The sequence below is a fragment of the Nerophis ophidion genome, linkage group LG14, assembly GCF_033978795.1.
Source record: "Nerophis ophidion isolate RoL-2023_Sa linkage group LG14, RoL_Noph_v1.0, whole genome shotgun sequence".
Taxonomy (NCBI): domain Eukaryota; kingdom Metazoa; phylum Chordata; class Actinopteri; order Syngnathiformes; family Syngnathidae; genus Nerophis; species Nerophis ophidion.
Window position 1 is genome coordinate 7,972,928 of NC_084624.1, and position 14,670 is coordinate 7,987,597.

At 43.4% G+C, this 14,670-nt stretch overlaps 1 protein-coding gene across 2 annotated transcripts in view; it reads right to left on the bottom strand.

Moving 5' to 3' along the window:
* The window catches only part of LOC133568061 (segment polarity protein dishevelled homolog DVL-3-like), a 73,184-nt gene that overhangs the window by 19,805 nt on the left and 38,709 nt on the right, over positions 1-14,670 (bottom strand). For both annotated transcript variants that reach the window (XM_061919768.1, XM_061919769.1), the window contains exons 6-11: positions 13,305-13,395; positions 13,148-13,217; positions 12,301-12,440; positions 2,011-2,087; positions 1,876-1,943; positions 1,647-1,796 (exon numbers count right to left, since the gene is read on the bottom strand). In XM_061919768.1, coding sequence (XP_061775752.1) covers positions 1,647-1,796; positions 1,876-1,943; positions 2,011-2,087; positions 12,301-12,440; positions 13,148-13,217; positions 13,305-13,395 — 596 coding nt within the window. The remainder of the gene's footprint in view (positions 1-1,646; positions 1,797-1,875; positions 1,944-2,010; positions 2,088-12,300; positions 12,441-13,147; positions 13,218-13,304; positions 13,396-14,670) is intronic.

Below are 14,670 nucleotides of genomic sequence, written 5' to 3' on the forward strand. Positions count from 1 at the left end.
TGGCTTCATCTGGCCAGGATCTTCAGCTCTCACTGGATCGGTTCACAGCCCAGTGTGAAGCGACTGGTATGGGACTAAGCACCTCCAAGTCAGAGTCCAAGGTTCTCGCCCGGAAAAGGGTGGAGTGCCATCTCCGGGTTGGGGAGGAGACCCTGCCCCTACTGGAGGGGTTTAAGCACCTCAAAGTCTTGTTCCCAAGTGAGGGAAGAGTGGATGGTGAGGTGGACAGGCGGATCGGTGCGGCGTTTTCAGTAATGCGGACACCGAATCGATCCGTTGTGGTGAAGGAGCTGAGCCGCAAGGCAAAGCTCTCAATTTACCGGTCGATCTACGTTCCCATCCTCACCTATGGTCATGAGCTTTGGGTTATGACCGAAAGGACAAGATCACGGGTAAAAGCGGCCGAAATTAGTTTCCTCCGCCGGGTGGCGGGGCTCTCCCTTAGAGATAGGGTGAAAAGCTCTGCCAGGAGCTCAAAGTAAAGCCGCTACTCCTCCACATGGAGAGGAGCCAGATGAGGTGGTTCGGGCATCTGGTCAGGATGCCACCCGAACACGTTTTTCAGGCAGGCCATGGGGAAGACCCAGGACACGTTGGGAAGACAATGTCTCCCGGCTGAACTGGGAACGCTTCGGGATCCCATCGGGACGAAAAGGCTGGAGAGAGGAAAGTCTGGGCTTCCCTGCTTAGGCTGCTGCCCCCACAGCCCCACCTCGGATAAGCGGAAGAAGATGGATGGATGGATGGTAAATCACCTCAACTGTATCAATTGAAAAGTAGCTCGCCTGCAGGAAAGGTTTTGGCACCTCTGGTTTAAAGTAGTGAAGTGAAGTGAATTATATTTATATTGCGCTTTTCTCTAGTGACTCAAAGCGCTTTACATAGTGAAACCCAATATCTAAGTTACATTTAAAGCAGTGTGGGTGGCACTGGGAGCAGGTGGGTAAAGTGTCTTGCCCAAGGACACAACGGCAGTGACTAGGATGGCGGAAGCGGGAATTGAACCTGCAACCCTAAAGTTGCTGGCACGGCCACTCTACCAACCGAGCTATACCGCCCCAGTATCTTTTATTCATCTGCTTGGAGGGTGAACGCTTAAATGTTCCATTACTGGTTGTGAAATAAATAATACTCTCCTTCATGTTAATCTCCCCTTTGGACCACAACACTGTATCCACCTCAGCAGTTTTCTGCTTGTGTAATTTATTGACCGATGCAAAAAAAAAAACTCCTGGCACCTTTTCCTCTCTGGGTGTTAAAAATGGCGTGGTTAAAAGCTGGCCCACATATCCAAAATATATTTACATAGCTCCAACCAAACTAAAACGGCAACGAGTATATGAATAAATCCCACTGAGCAAATGTCACCAGACAAAGATCACAAGGGCGACGGAAGCGAGCTGTGAGGCTGAACAGTCGGATCTCGTCGCTGGAATGCGGTGAGAGGGCAGGGCTCTCCGTCTGAGAGGAATATGGCTATTGCTAAAGTTTTGTCGGTCAGGGTGCGGAGGGGAGGTTTGCAAACAAGTCCGGCCCTCAAACGTTCAAAAGCAGAGGAGCAAAGAATGAGCGACTCAAAAAAGATGCACCAAAATAGAAAGAGAAAAGGTAAGTGAGACTTGTCAAAAGACGATGACGGGACTCACGCTCGGTCTCCGGAATGGAGCTGCTGATGGAGGAGCTGGTGGAGGTGACGGTGCTCATGGAGGGGCTCATGCCGTAAGCGGGATACACCCCAGTCATTGCTGCGGTATGCGACACCCATGCCGCAGGGTCAATGGGTCGAATTGGCTCACCTGTAGAATTAAGTGCAGTTGGGTGAGAGGTATGACAAAACTAGATGGATTAAAAGAAATGATGAGAATAATCACTCACTTCTTGGCAGAGCAAAGCATCCCCGTGGGTTTGGATCCCAGCATTTGGCCACAGTCAGAGTAATGGGACTGGCAATACACGGATACATTTACACATATTGTCTTAAAACCCCAACGAGGATTCCTCAGATCTTACCCCGGCTTATGCACGATGTCCCTCAGCACTCGGACTGCGTCATCATTGCTCATGTTTTCAAAGTTGATGTCGTTCACCTGCAGGGAACCCCCCCAAAAAAAGCAGAGCTAAGTTTATCAGGGCGACACACTTTTGCAGATCTGTTCAGCAGTCTTCGCCAGGATTGTGAAGCCTGCTGAAGCAGACTGTGAGACCAATTAAAACAGGGATGTCAAACATGCGGCTGGCGGGCCTGACCAGGTTCGATCTGGCCCACGGGATAAATTTGCCAAGTGTAAAATTGAGCTGCATTTTTTTTAATGAAAGAAAATGCAGTTCTAAATGTGTCCACCGGATGTCGCAATAGCAATTCTGTTAGGCAAGCACATTGTATATTAAGCAAGAGTTACACGATAAAGCGGGGCTGTGACTCCTCCCCCGCGACCCGACGTAAAACAAGCAATTAAAATGCAGCATTGATATAGTTCTGTGAACATTATCGTCTTCTGGGAGAATTTCAAGAAAGTGAACAAAGTGAGATTTACTGCAATACTAAGTTTTTATTGTTGGTTTGTTGACATTGTTTACACATTGCACAGCTTTTATTAACCTATCACTACTCAGTGATGCCTAGAAGACAGGAAGCAACTCAACCCTTTTGAATGGTTTCTACTAAAAATGTCGATAAATGCTTTAAAATGTAATATCGGAAATGATTAGTATCGGTTTCAAAAAGTAAAATTAATGACTTTTTAAAACGCCGTTGTACAGAGCGGTACATATCCGGTAAAACACGGACGTAGGGAGCAGTACAGAGCAGTTGCGTCTTCCAGTCAGCAGCTCCTCCCTGCTCCCCTCTTCCCCACTCAACATAAGAGTTGATGACTGCAGGATGAAAGGTTTACTGGCGACGCTTGATGACCTCATCAAACCGCCGCCAGCGAAGCTTAACAACAAGAGTGTGTTGTTGCCGGTGCTGTAGCCGTGGCTAACAAGCCAGCTCGCTCGGTGACTGACAAAACGACACCATGTCCATGGTTTGGGATTATTTTAAAGTATGTCTGACGGATAAAAAACTGGCAATTTACAATGCAAAAAGTTGGTTATGCGTGGAGGAACCAAAACAAAACGTCTTCCTATAATACGAGCAATTTTCTCCCATCTCTTCAAAAATGATAAGGAGATACACGATGAATACAAACGGAAGATAGACAGAAATAAAACACGGGAAAAAAGTAGTACCACACAGTTGTCGCTTAAAGACTCTGCGGAGGAAAAACAAAAATACAACTAAAACCACCCCAAGGCGACAGCCCACGTTGTGGTCAGGTACAACGCAGACAATATGGCAAACGCTACAGTGGCTAGTCTGCCCTGCATGGTGCACACTTTGCAGTTTGCCCTGTCTCAATGCAGCATTTCAGAAGCTCTGGCTGACTGCTAGGCCACTTCAAGCACTCACCACCAGCTTGCAGAACATTTGTGTTACTCATACAAATACGTTAGAGCAGGGCAGATTGAGCCCCGTTATACAGTATGCCAGGCAGTCTTGCACTAAAAGAGGACTATGCTATTGTTTACTTTATGACTCGAGTATACTCTGGACTGAATTTGTGTGCCTTCATTGTTTTTGTAGCTGTTGTTTTGAGGCATGTTAAAAAAATAATAAATACGGCAGTGCCATGTTGGCACTTTTTTCCATAACTTGAGTTGATTTATTTTGGAAAACCTTGTTGCATTGTTTAATGCATCCAACAAAATTAGGCATAATAATGTGTTAATTCCACGACCGTATATATCGGTATTGGTTGATATCGGAATCGGTAATTAAGAGTTGGACAATATCGGAATATCGGCAAAAAAGCCATTATCAGACATCTCTAGTTTCTACCTCAGTTTGTAGACTTAGCACAGGATTAGCATGTGCAAAGGACAAATGAGGTGGTTGATATATGGAAGAGTTTTTATTTTTGCTTTATTGAAGTTTTTGTTAAATCTTAGATGGGCTGTGACTAAAAAAGTTGAATTACTTTGTAGATACACTGAGATGAAGTCCAAGTTCGTTGTGGTCTTCATGGTAGTTTTAAAACTGCACCAATTTCATCCATCCATCCATTTCTACCGCTTATCCCTTTCAGGGACGCGGGGGGTGCTGGAGCCTATCCCAGTTGCATTCGGATAGGAAGGCGGGGTACACCCTGGACAAGTCGCTAGGGCCAACACAGATAGACAAACAACATTCACACACTAGGGACCATTTAATGTTGCCAATCAACCTATCCCCAGGTGCATGTCTTTGGAGAGGGGAGGGGCCTATCCCCAGGTGCATGTCTTTGGAGGTGGGAGGGGCCTATCCCCAGGTGCATGTCTTTGGAGGTGGGAGGGGCCTATCCCCGGGTGCAGGGTCTTTGGAGATGGGAGGGCCTATCCCCAGGTGCATGTCTTTGGAGGTGGGAGGGGCCTATCCCCAGGTGCATCTCATTGGAGGTGGGAGGGGCCTATCCCCAGGTGCATGTCTTCGGAGGTGGGAGGGGCCTATCCCGAGGTGCATGTCTTTGGAGATGGGAGGAGCCTATCCCCAGGCGCATGTCTTTAGAAGTGGGAGGGGCCTATCCCCAGGTGCATGTTTTTGGAGGTGGGAGGGGCCTATCCCCGGGTGCATGTTTTTGGAGGTGGGAGGGGCCTATCCCCAGGTGCATGTCTTTAGAAGTGGGAGTGGCCTATCCCCAGGTGCATGTATTTGGAGGTGGGAGGGGCCTATCCCCAGGTGCATGTTTTTGGAGGTGGGAGGGGCCTATCCCCAGGTGCATGTTATTGGAGGTGGGAGGGGCCTATCCCCAGGTGCATGTCTTTGGAGGTGGGGCCTATCCCCAAGTGCATGTTTTTGGAGATGGGAGGGACCTATCCCCAGGTGCATGTCTTTGGAGATGGGAGGGGCCTGTCCCCAGGTGCATGTTTTTGGAGATGGGAGGGACCTATCCCCAGGTGCAGGTTTTTGGAGGTGGGAGGGGCCTATCCCCAGGTGCAGGTTTTTGGAGGTGGGAGGGACCTATCCCCAGGTGCAGGTTTTTGGAGGTGGGAGGGGCCTATCCCCAGGTGCATGTCTTTGGAGATGGGAGGAGCCTATTCCCCGGATGCATGTCTTTGAAGGTGGGAGGGGCCTATCCCCAGGTGCATGTTTTTGGAGGTGGGGCCTATCCCCAGGTGCATGTCTTTGGAGATGGGAGGGGCCTATCCCCAGGTGCATGTCTTTGGAGGTGGGAGGAAGCCGGAGTACCCAACATGCAAACTCCACACAGAAAAATCCCGAGCGCAGGATCGAACTCAGGACCTTCGTATTGTGAGGCAGACGCACTAAGCCCTCCTCCACCGTGCTGCCCACTGCACCAATTGTTTCTCTAAATCGTCAACGAACTTAAAGGGTTTTGTCAAGAGGATTATTTGGGATGTGTACATTTTCAGAATCTGCTCGTTCTATTTTGGGCCGAAGTAAAGCAAAGAGAACAATCTGAAGTTGTCGCAGTTGTATTTTTAAGTTATCATCCCATAATTTTACCCGTCCGGCCCCACGTGGGAATACATTTTCCTCCATGCGACCCCTGGGCTAAAATGAGTTTGAAACCCCTGTTCTAAAGGCTCAGGAAAGCTTTGCAGTAAATTAGTTGAAGACCTTCCATTATTGAACTTTTTCAATATATTTTCATTTTCCGAGAGCCTGAATTTATGGTTTTAATTATTGGGAATCCATAAATATTAAAATTGCACGAAAAAGCTTGCAGTATTTCACTCAGTGTGTAATGAAGCTATATAAATAATGACTTTCACCTGACAAAATAGAGTATTTTACAAGACACTAAACTTAAGTGTTTTGAGATAATAGCGGTCTCTCAGCTGTCATGCTTTAAGTTGCAAGCAAAAATCAGCGCTACTATCACCTCTGCCATTAGTTGGTGTAACAAATGTCACAGTGAACCCCGTGAGATACGACTACTTGCATTAGCTTATGGAGATCAAATGGACAAAACTTTGTTTTTATCCCCAACCATGAGGAGGAGGAAAGTGAGTGTGAAGGACGGTGATGTGAACAAAAAGCGGATGATATTCATTGAATTAAAAAAAAAAGAAATCATCAAAAACATGACGGCGTCACTGACTTGGCGAAGCAAATGGAGCATATCACTGCTTCTCTGCAACAAACTGAAGCTGAGTGAGTCGAACGCCAGCCAAGAATGTTAAAATAACATCGATAAACGGCGGATATTTACTCATGAAAATATGGCAAAACTGCTGGTAATGTGCTTAACAGAAAAATAAATACTGCAGAAGGTACATTATTGTACATTACATTTCTTAAACTACATTCTATTGCATTGTTTTTATTAGAGATGTCCGATAATGGCTTTTTTGCCGATATCCGATATTGTCCAACTCTTCATTACCGATTCCGATATCAACCGATACAGATATATACAGTCGTGGAATTAACACATTTTAATGCCTAATTTTGTTGTGTTGCCCCGCTGGATGCATTAAACAATGTAACAAGGTTTTCCAAAATAAATCAACTCAAGTTAAGGAAAGAAAATGCCAACATGGCACTGCCATATTTATTATTGAAGTCACAAAGTGCATTATTTTTTTTAACATGCCTCAAAACAGCAGCTTGGAATTTGGGACATGCTCTCCCTGAGAGAGCATGAGGAGGTAGAGGTGGGCGGGTGGGGGGGGGGGGGTATATTGTAGCGTCCCAGACGAGTTAGTGCTGCTAGGGGTTCTGGGTTTTTGTTCTGTTGTATTTATGTTGTGTTACGGTGCGGATGTTCTCCCAAAATGTGTTTGTCATTGTTTGGTGTGGGTTCACAGTGTGGCGCATATTTGTAACAGTGTTAAAGTTGTTTATACGGCCACCCTCAGTGTGACCTGTATGGCTGTTGACCAAGTATGCCTTGCATTCGATTGTGTCTGTAAAAAGCCGTAGATACTATGTGACTGGGCCTGCACGCAAAGGCAGCGCCTTCAAGGTTTACTGCCGCTCTGTACTTCTACCTACGTTCGTGTACACAGCGGCGTTTTACTTTAATTTTACTTTTTGAAACCGATATTACATTTTAAAGCATTTATCGGCCGATAATATCGGCAGTCCGATATTATCGGACATCTCTAATTTTGAGTTAAGCGCTCCATCTCACAACCAATTAAGCTTGTGACTTGAGGTACTACTGTATTAATTTTTTTTTAGATTCACCTATTATTCAACACAAACCGTTTCAATCAATCAGTCAAAGTTTAGTTATATAGCACAGGAGTGTCTCAAAGGGCTGCACAAGCCACGACGACATCCTCGCCTCAGATCCCACATCAGGGCAAGGAAAAACTCAATCCAATGAGATGACAATGAGGAAAATCTTGGAGGAGACCGCAGATGCGACCGGTGTAATGAACGTTGAGTGGATCTAGCATAATAGTTTAAAGCTAAACTTCTACTGTTCTGGGTGCACCGGCGAAAAGTCTGGCAGCTGCATTTTGTACCGTCTGAAGTCTCTTGAGCGATGAATTGTTGAAGAGAATGAAGAGAGACTTGCAATAGTCAATACCAGATGAAATAATCATTTCCAGGTTCAATTTTGAGAGCAAATTTCTCACTTTAGAAATATTTCTGAGGTGGTGTTTTCTTAATACCAATATTATGGTACTGGTACCAAAATGTATTTCGATACTTTTCAAAATAAAGGGGACCACAACAAATTGCATTATTGTCTTTGTTTTAGGAAAAAAATCTTAGGGTACATGAAACATATGTTTCTTATTGCAATGTAGTCCTTAAATACAATAGTGAACATACTAGACAACTTGTCTTTTAGTAGTAAGTAAACAATGACTCCTAATTAGTCTGCTGACATATGCCATACTTGCCAACCCTCCCGGATTTTCCTGAAAGACTCACGAAATTCAGCGCCTCTCCCGAAAACCTCCCGGAAAAAATTTTCTCCCGAAAATCTTCCGAAATTCAGCTGGAATCCACGCCCCCTCCAGCTCAAACCTGCACAGTTCGAAGCTTGAAAATGAGGATTGCAGGCGGATCTGACGGCATTTAAAGTCATTTTTAAAAACGACTGCTAATCCTCCTCCTTTTCGACCGGACGACCGCGGAGAATTAAAGTAGGAATACTCCGGAGGCAGAAGTTCATTAAGAGAGGCGGACTCACCGGCTCTCAGCCATGTTTCCGTCACACAGAGGAAGTCAAGTCCGCCGCCCGCGGGAAGTAAAGAAATCCTTCAGGATGAACACTTTGTTTGTCAAAGATTTTGCGTTCAAAAGACCGAACCTGGCAGGGGCCAGCACATCCAAGGGCGCAGCTAATCCAGGTCGGGCCCGACACACAGCCCGCAGGTGGCAGGGGAGAGGAGACGAACGTTATAAAGCACATACTGGCGCCATCTTCTGGAAATTCGGAAGTGACGTTCTCAAAGAGTGAAAGGTAAGTGTTTTTTTTTTTAGTAACCAGCAAGCGCATTACAGTTAGTAGAACAACTGTGTTTTTATTACTGTGTATTTGATAGGTGCCGTCTGAAATTCAACTATTTATTTTATTTCTATGTATATAATAAAATAAATATATATAGCTAAAATTTCGTACATATACAGCTAACATAAAAATATTGGCTGTAAATATACTGTCCTTTTAACCACGCCCCTTGCCCCAACCACGCCCCAAACCACCCGCAACCACGCCCCCCAACCCCTGAAATCAGAGGTCTCGAGGTTGGCAAGTATGACATATTCAGTAACATGTCATTTATCTACCTATTATTTTGTTAACATTATAAAGGACTTGCTGTAAAAACTATTAATCTACTTGTTTATCTATTGTTAATATCTGCCTACTTTCTCTTTCAACGTGTTCTATCTACACTTCTGTTAAAATGTAATAATCACTTATTCTTCTCTTCTTTGATACTTTCCATTAGTTTTGAATGATACCACACATTTAGGTATCGGTCCAATGATACCAAGTAGTTACAGGATCATACATTGGTCATATTCAAAGTCCTCATGTGTCCAGCGACAGATTTACTGACTTTATAAACATTATAGCATTTAAGTCTCACCTTAAAACTCATCTGTATACTCTAGCCTTTAAATAGACTTCCTTTTTAGACCAGTTGATCTGCCGCTTCTTTTCTTTTTTCTCCTATGTCCCCCCCTCCCTTGTGGAGGGGGTCCGGTCCGATGACCATGGATGAAGTACTGGCTGTCCAGAGTCGAGACCCAGGACGGACCGCTCGTCGGGACCCAGGATGGACCGCTCGCCTGTATCGGTTGGGGACATCTCTACGCTGCTGATCCGCCTCCGCTTGGGATGGTTTCCTGTGGACGGGACTCACGCTGCTGTCTTGGATCCGCTTTGAACTGAACTCTCGCGGCTGTGTTGGAGCCACTATGGATTGAACTTTCACAGTATCATGTTGGACCCGCTCGACATCCATTGCTTTCGGTCCCCTAGAGTGGGGGGGTTGCCCACATCTGAGGTCCTCTCCAAGGTTTCTCATAGTCAGCATTGTCACTGGCGTCCCACTGGATGTGAATTCTCCCTGCCCACTGGGTGTGAGTTTTCCTTGCCCTTTTGTGGGTTCTTCCGAGGATGTCGTAGTCGTAATGGTTTGTACAGTCCTTTGAGACATTTGTGATTTAGGGCTATATAAATAAACATTGATTGATTGATTGATTATATGATTTTGAAAAGAAACGAAAAAAGATTTTGTGATGCTAAAAAAATATCAATGTAATCATAGTGGTATCGACTAAAAACGCTCTTGTACTTGGTATCATTACAGTGGATGTTAAGTGTAGATCCACCCATGGCGTTTGTTAACATTCAGGTACTATGTGAGCTACGGTGTGTAGCGAAACATGTTTAGCTATTCCTCGTCCTCCAGGGGTAATGATACATGTAAGAAACTTACATTATTTGTCGCCATGGAGGCCAGGATTAGTGATTTAGAAGTAGCTAAAACACTGCCGCTTGCGGCTGGACGCTAGCCGCTAACTAGCTAGCCATGTCTTAAAGCACCTCTTCCTGAGGATGTTTCATTGTCATAACTTCACCTTTATCTTTACTTTTTAAGCCAAACTTCGTCCATCCTCTCTCGTCTGTCTCCACACTGTCTGCTTGCAAGTACTCGGTGTGTGTGCGCTGCCGAACACGCTCCTCTGCTCGTAAACCAGCAGTGTCACGACTACACTGACGGCAGGGTTTTTTAAGAGGCGGTATAATACCAAATATGATTCATTAGTATTGTGGTACTATATTAATACCGGTAATACCCTATTCTGAGGTAATAAGAACACTTTTTGGTCAGATGACGACAGTCGTCGGCGATCACTGGAAACGAGCATGATTGTCCTCCTGTGGGTGGGATTGCCTTCGGGAGAACACCTGTGTGTGGAGTCTTTTCAAGTGGGTAAACTGGTGCACAGACAGTACTCACACTGTCACAATGGCATGGAGGCCATTACAATTGGGGGCCCATCTTTGCTGCAGCCTTCTTCCGCCGTTGTGGAGCTTCTAAGCAACCATCGTCCGACCACTCCGCCGTTGAGTTTTTTTTCGGTGAGGGAGACGCGCAGACTCCAACGTCACTTCGTCCGGTGACAAGAAAAACCCAGGACGACCGGCAGCTCCTCACAGCTGCAGGAGGCTGCCGGAGCTCCGGTCTGTCGGAGGACCGCCTACGGTGTGCCTATCAGCACTTTTTCTCTCAGGGTGTGCTCCCCTTGCCTTTTGTCTTCCCAGACTAACCCACAAGGCAGCGGGCACAGTGTCTCTCCAAAGACCGTGACTGACAGAGGTGGATAGAGTAGCCAGAAATTGTACCCAAGTCAGAGTACTGTCACTTTAGCGATGTATTACTCAAGTAAAAGTAAGGAGTAGTCAACCAAATATTTACTTGAGTAAAAGTAAAAGGTATGTTGTGAAAAAACTACTCAAGTACTGAGTAACTGATAAGTAACGTGTTCGTTTAATGATAACGGCAACAAGTAATGCACAAAAACATAAAAATAGCAATGAACAAATTCAGAGCCAGGAATATCTCTTAAGCAACTAAAACAATAATATATATTAAATAATATATACTTGGTTTTACACTGTGTTGAAAAAAAATTTGAAACCTCATTATACTATAGGCTAAGTTTTATATTCATAAATGTAAGTTTCTCAATTCCCGACCTATTTTTTGTGCCTTTAAAAAAGATTTAGAACTCTACATTAAAACACTCTACCTCTAAAAACCAAACAGCTGTGAAAACAATGATCCTGTGTTCCAAATTTAAGTTATTTACTGAGATTGAGTGAGCCTATGGCTTTGCACTTTGTTTATTTTATATATATATCTATTTTTTCATTCTATTTTAGTTACTTTGAATTTACAACCCCCTGGAGCTTTTTTGTACGTTTCTTTTACTGTTTTGTACTTTGATTATTATTTTGAACTGTTTGTAAATGTTCAAATTTATAAATAAATGTTTATAAATATATATATATTTTTTAAAAAGTATGCAGTTGATCATGTGACCGCCTGGCTCTGTTTGATTGGTAAAACGAAGTCAAACGTCACCAGTGACTGCATTTGATTGGTGAAACGCAGGTGTGTTGAAGGTCTGTCTGACAAACCAAAACAAACAAAGCGTGCATTAATAGATCGATACAAATCAGTAGCGAGCTGAATGTAGATAAATGGAGCGGAGTAAAAGTAGCGTTTCTTTTCTATAACTATACTCAAATAAAAGTAAAGGTATGTTGCATAAAAACTACTCTCAGAAGTACAATTTATCCCAAAAGTTACTCAAGTAGATGTAACAGAGTAAATGTAGCGCGTTACTACCCACCTCTGGTGACTGATCCAACACAACCCCCCCCCCATAACTGACCCTTACAGTGACAGCTAATTGTGGATTGCTTATGACAATATTTATCTGTAGTTTGAGATGGACATCTCTAGTCTCCGTGCCCATATTTGTTTGATGAAGCACTCGCTGGGGAAGCAATTGCACAAAAACGCAAGCGTCAGCAAAAATGAAACCGGAGAGCGAACATTAACAAAGCCCCACACCGCAGAAGCTGAAATCATTAGTGGCCGGGGTTGGAAAACCAAGGGAAAAAAGTAACAACCTTAACTCATCAGTTGAGGAGAAGCTCCCGTACGCCTGCTCTCAAACGTGATGTGCATCGGGCCCACACGCACATTCCTCAAGTCCCACGCATTTTGACATTCCCCCTGTGCATTTGTGCAACAAACAACCCCGCACACCTGCAACAGCATGTCTCCGGGCTCGATGCGTCCGTCCGCAGCCACCGCCCCGCCTTTCATTATGGAGCCAATGTAGATTCCTCCGTCTCCTCTCTCGTTACTTTGGCCCACGATGCTGATGCCCAAGAAGTTGTATTTCTCTGAGAGCACACAAGAAAATAAACATTGCAGAGACAGCGTATGTTATGTTGCAGTATAACCGCCATCAAATAAACAAACGTCAGGTGTCCATTTTGTCTTTGAAGTGAAGTGAAGTGAATTATATTTATATAGCGCTTTTCTCAAGTGACTCAAAGCGCTTTACATAGTGACACCCAATATCTAAGTTACATTTAAACCAGTGTGGGTGGCACTGGGAGCAGGTGGGTAAAGTGTCTTGCCCAAGGACACAACGGCAGTGACTAGTATGGCACAAGCGGGAATCGAACCTGCAACCCTCAAGTTGCTGGCACGGCCACTCTACCAACCGAGCTATGCCGGTGTAGTGGAAACTTTCTGTCCTAAGGTTACCTCCAAACTAAATGCATTGGGAGGGACACGACATGTGAGGTCAAGTCACCCTGAACATTGGACAGTTACATAAGTTGTTATGATACAAATCAGGCCATCATGGAGCGTATAAATAAGAAAGGGAAGACCAAGCCTGATGAGGGTGCACCATATTTCGTCTCCAAAGACACTGTCTGTTTTCATATCGATTCAATCCAACTTTGTACTATCTGATTGTGAGTAATTAAAACTGTTGTAAGAAACTCTCTATTGTTCCTGTGTAAGATTCAGACTTTTCGACCACGTAAAATTGGCATCCCCGACATTTCCACTCCATTTTCAGTGCACACTGACTTACCCATGTTGAGCGTCACTGTGATTATGTTGAGAGACATGGTGGAGTCTGTGATGCTGCTGAATGACGACGACTGCACAAGAGAAGCAAAATATGAGGCGCGGAGGCCAAGGAATTCTATTACTGGAGTTGTAAGAGCATGCATGAGAGTTGGTCTTACCCTGTCCAGATTGGAGGCCTTGGGTTTCCGCCGACGGCGCCGGTGTCGTCTCATTAAGCGAGAGGAGCTCTGTTCTGTTGAGCTACTGAATCTGGGTAATCGGGAGACGCAAATAATGTGTTACAACTGCCAACAAGTAATGCAAATATAATTACAGCTATCTCCGGATATAAATTAGTTTTAATGATGTCGACAAACACAATTGACAAATGAGTCAGCAATGGTTATGTGCGATAACTCCAATTTTCTTTCTGAACCGATACCAAGTAAGGTTCAGGCCGGTATCAGCGATCCGATACAGATGCATTCCGCAAATATACCTAATTTGACTGCTAACATTTAGAAAGTTGTGTATTTTCAAATAACATGCATCTGAAAAGACAACAGTAAAAATTTAAAAAAATCGGCATATAATGACAAAAATCTTTTTTTTTACTAATCAATAATTATAATATACTTAGTCAACTATAACAACATTTTGTGTTTAACATAATTATTCATTTAAAAAAATGTATTTGAAATATATCAAAATAGCTCCTCTATACTAGACATTTCCGTATGCAGTCCTTGGTGGAAAAAGTTTGGACACCCCTAATCTAAAATATTGTAAGCTCTCAAAATAATTGAATATACTTAAAATATACACAAAGTTCAATTACTTAATTAAACAGTAAAACAATACCAATTTATGAATGAATTGGGAAAAATTACAAAAACAATAATAAACAGTTAAATGTGTAAATGAACATTAATATTTTCATTGAGGCAACTCATACAACTCAATTATGCAGTTACACTATCATATTTTTTTTTTAAATCTATTCTTATATGTTAAATAGCAGTAAAACTGTAAGAACAAAAAAATCTCTATATAAGCAGAAAAAGCTGAAATGTTTGAACTCACAATTAATATGCTTAGTCACCTTTAAACAAAAAAATATCAATATGGCCCCTCGTACTTTGACTTTTCAGTATGCGACTTTGTGGAAAAAGTTTGGACACCACTAATGTAAAATATTGGAAGCTTTCAAAATAATAATAAAATATACACAACGTTTAATCAGTTAATTAAACAATAAAATAACACTGACTTATGAATGAATTAGAAAAACTACATTAATTATAAACAGAGTTAAAAGTGTAAATGAACATTATTATTTTCATTCAGCCAGACGTTTTAACACACAAGGTTATGCAGTCACACAATCATATTTTCTATTCTATTCCTACATGTAAAATAACGTTAAAAATGTAAGAAAAAAAGAGCAAAAGCGGTATTTAATTCAAGTTAAAGTAGCCCTTATTGTCACACACACGCTAGGTGTGGTGAAATTAATCCTCTGCATTTGACCCATCCCCATGTTCA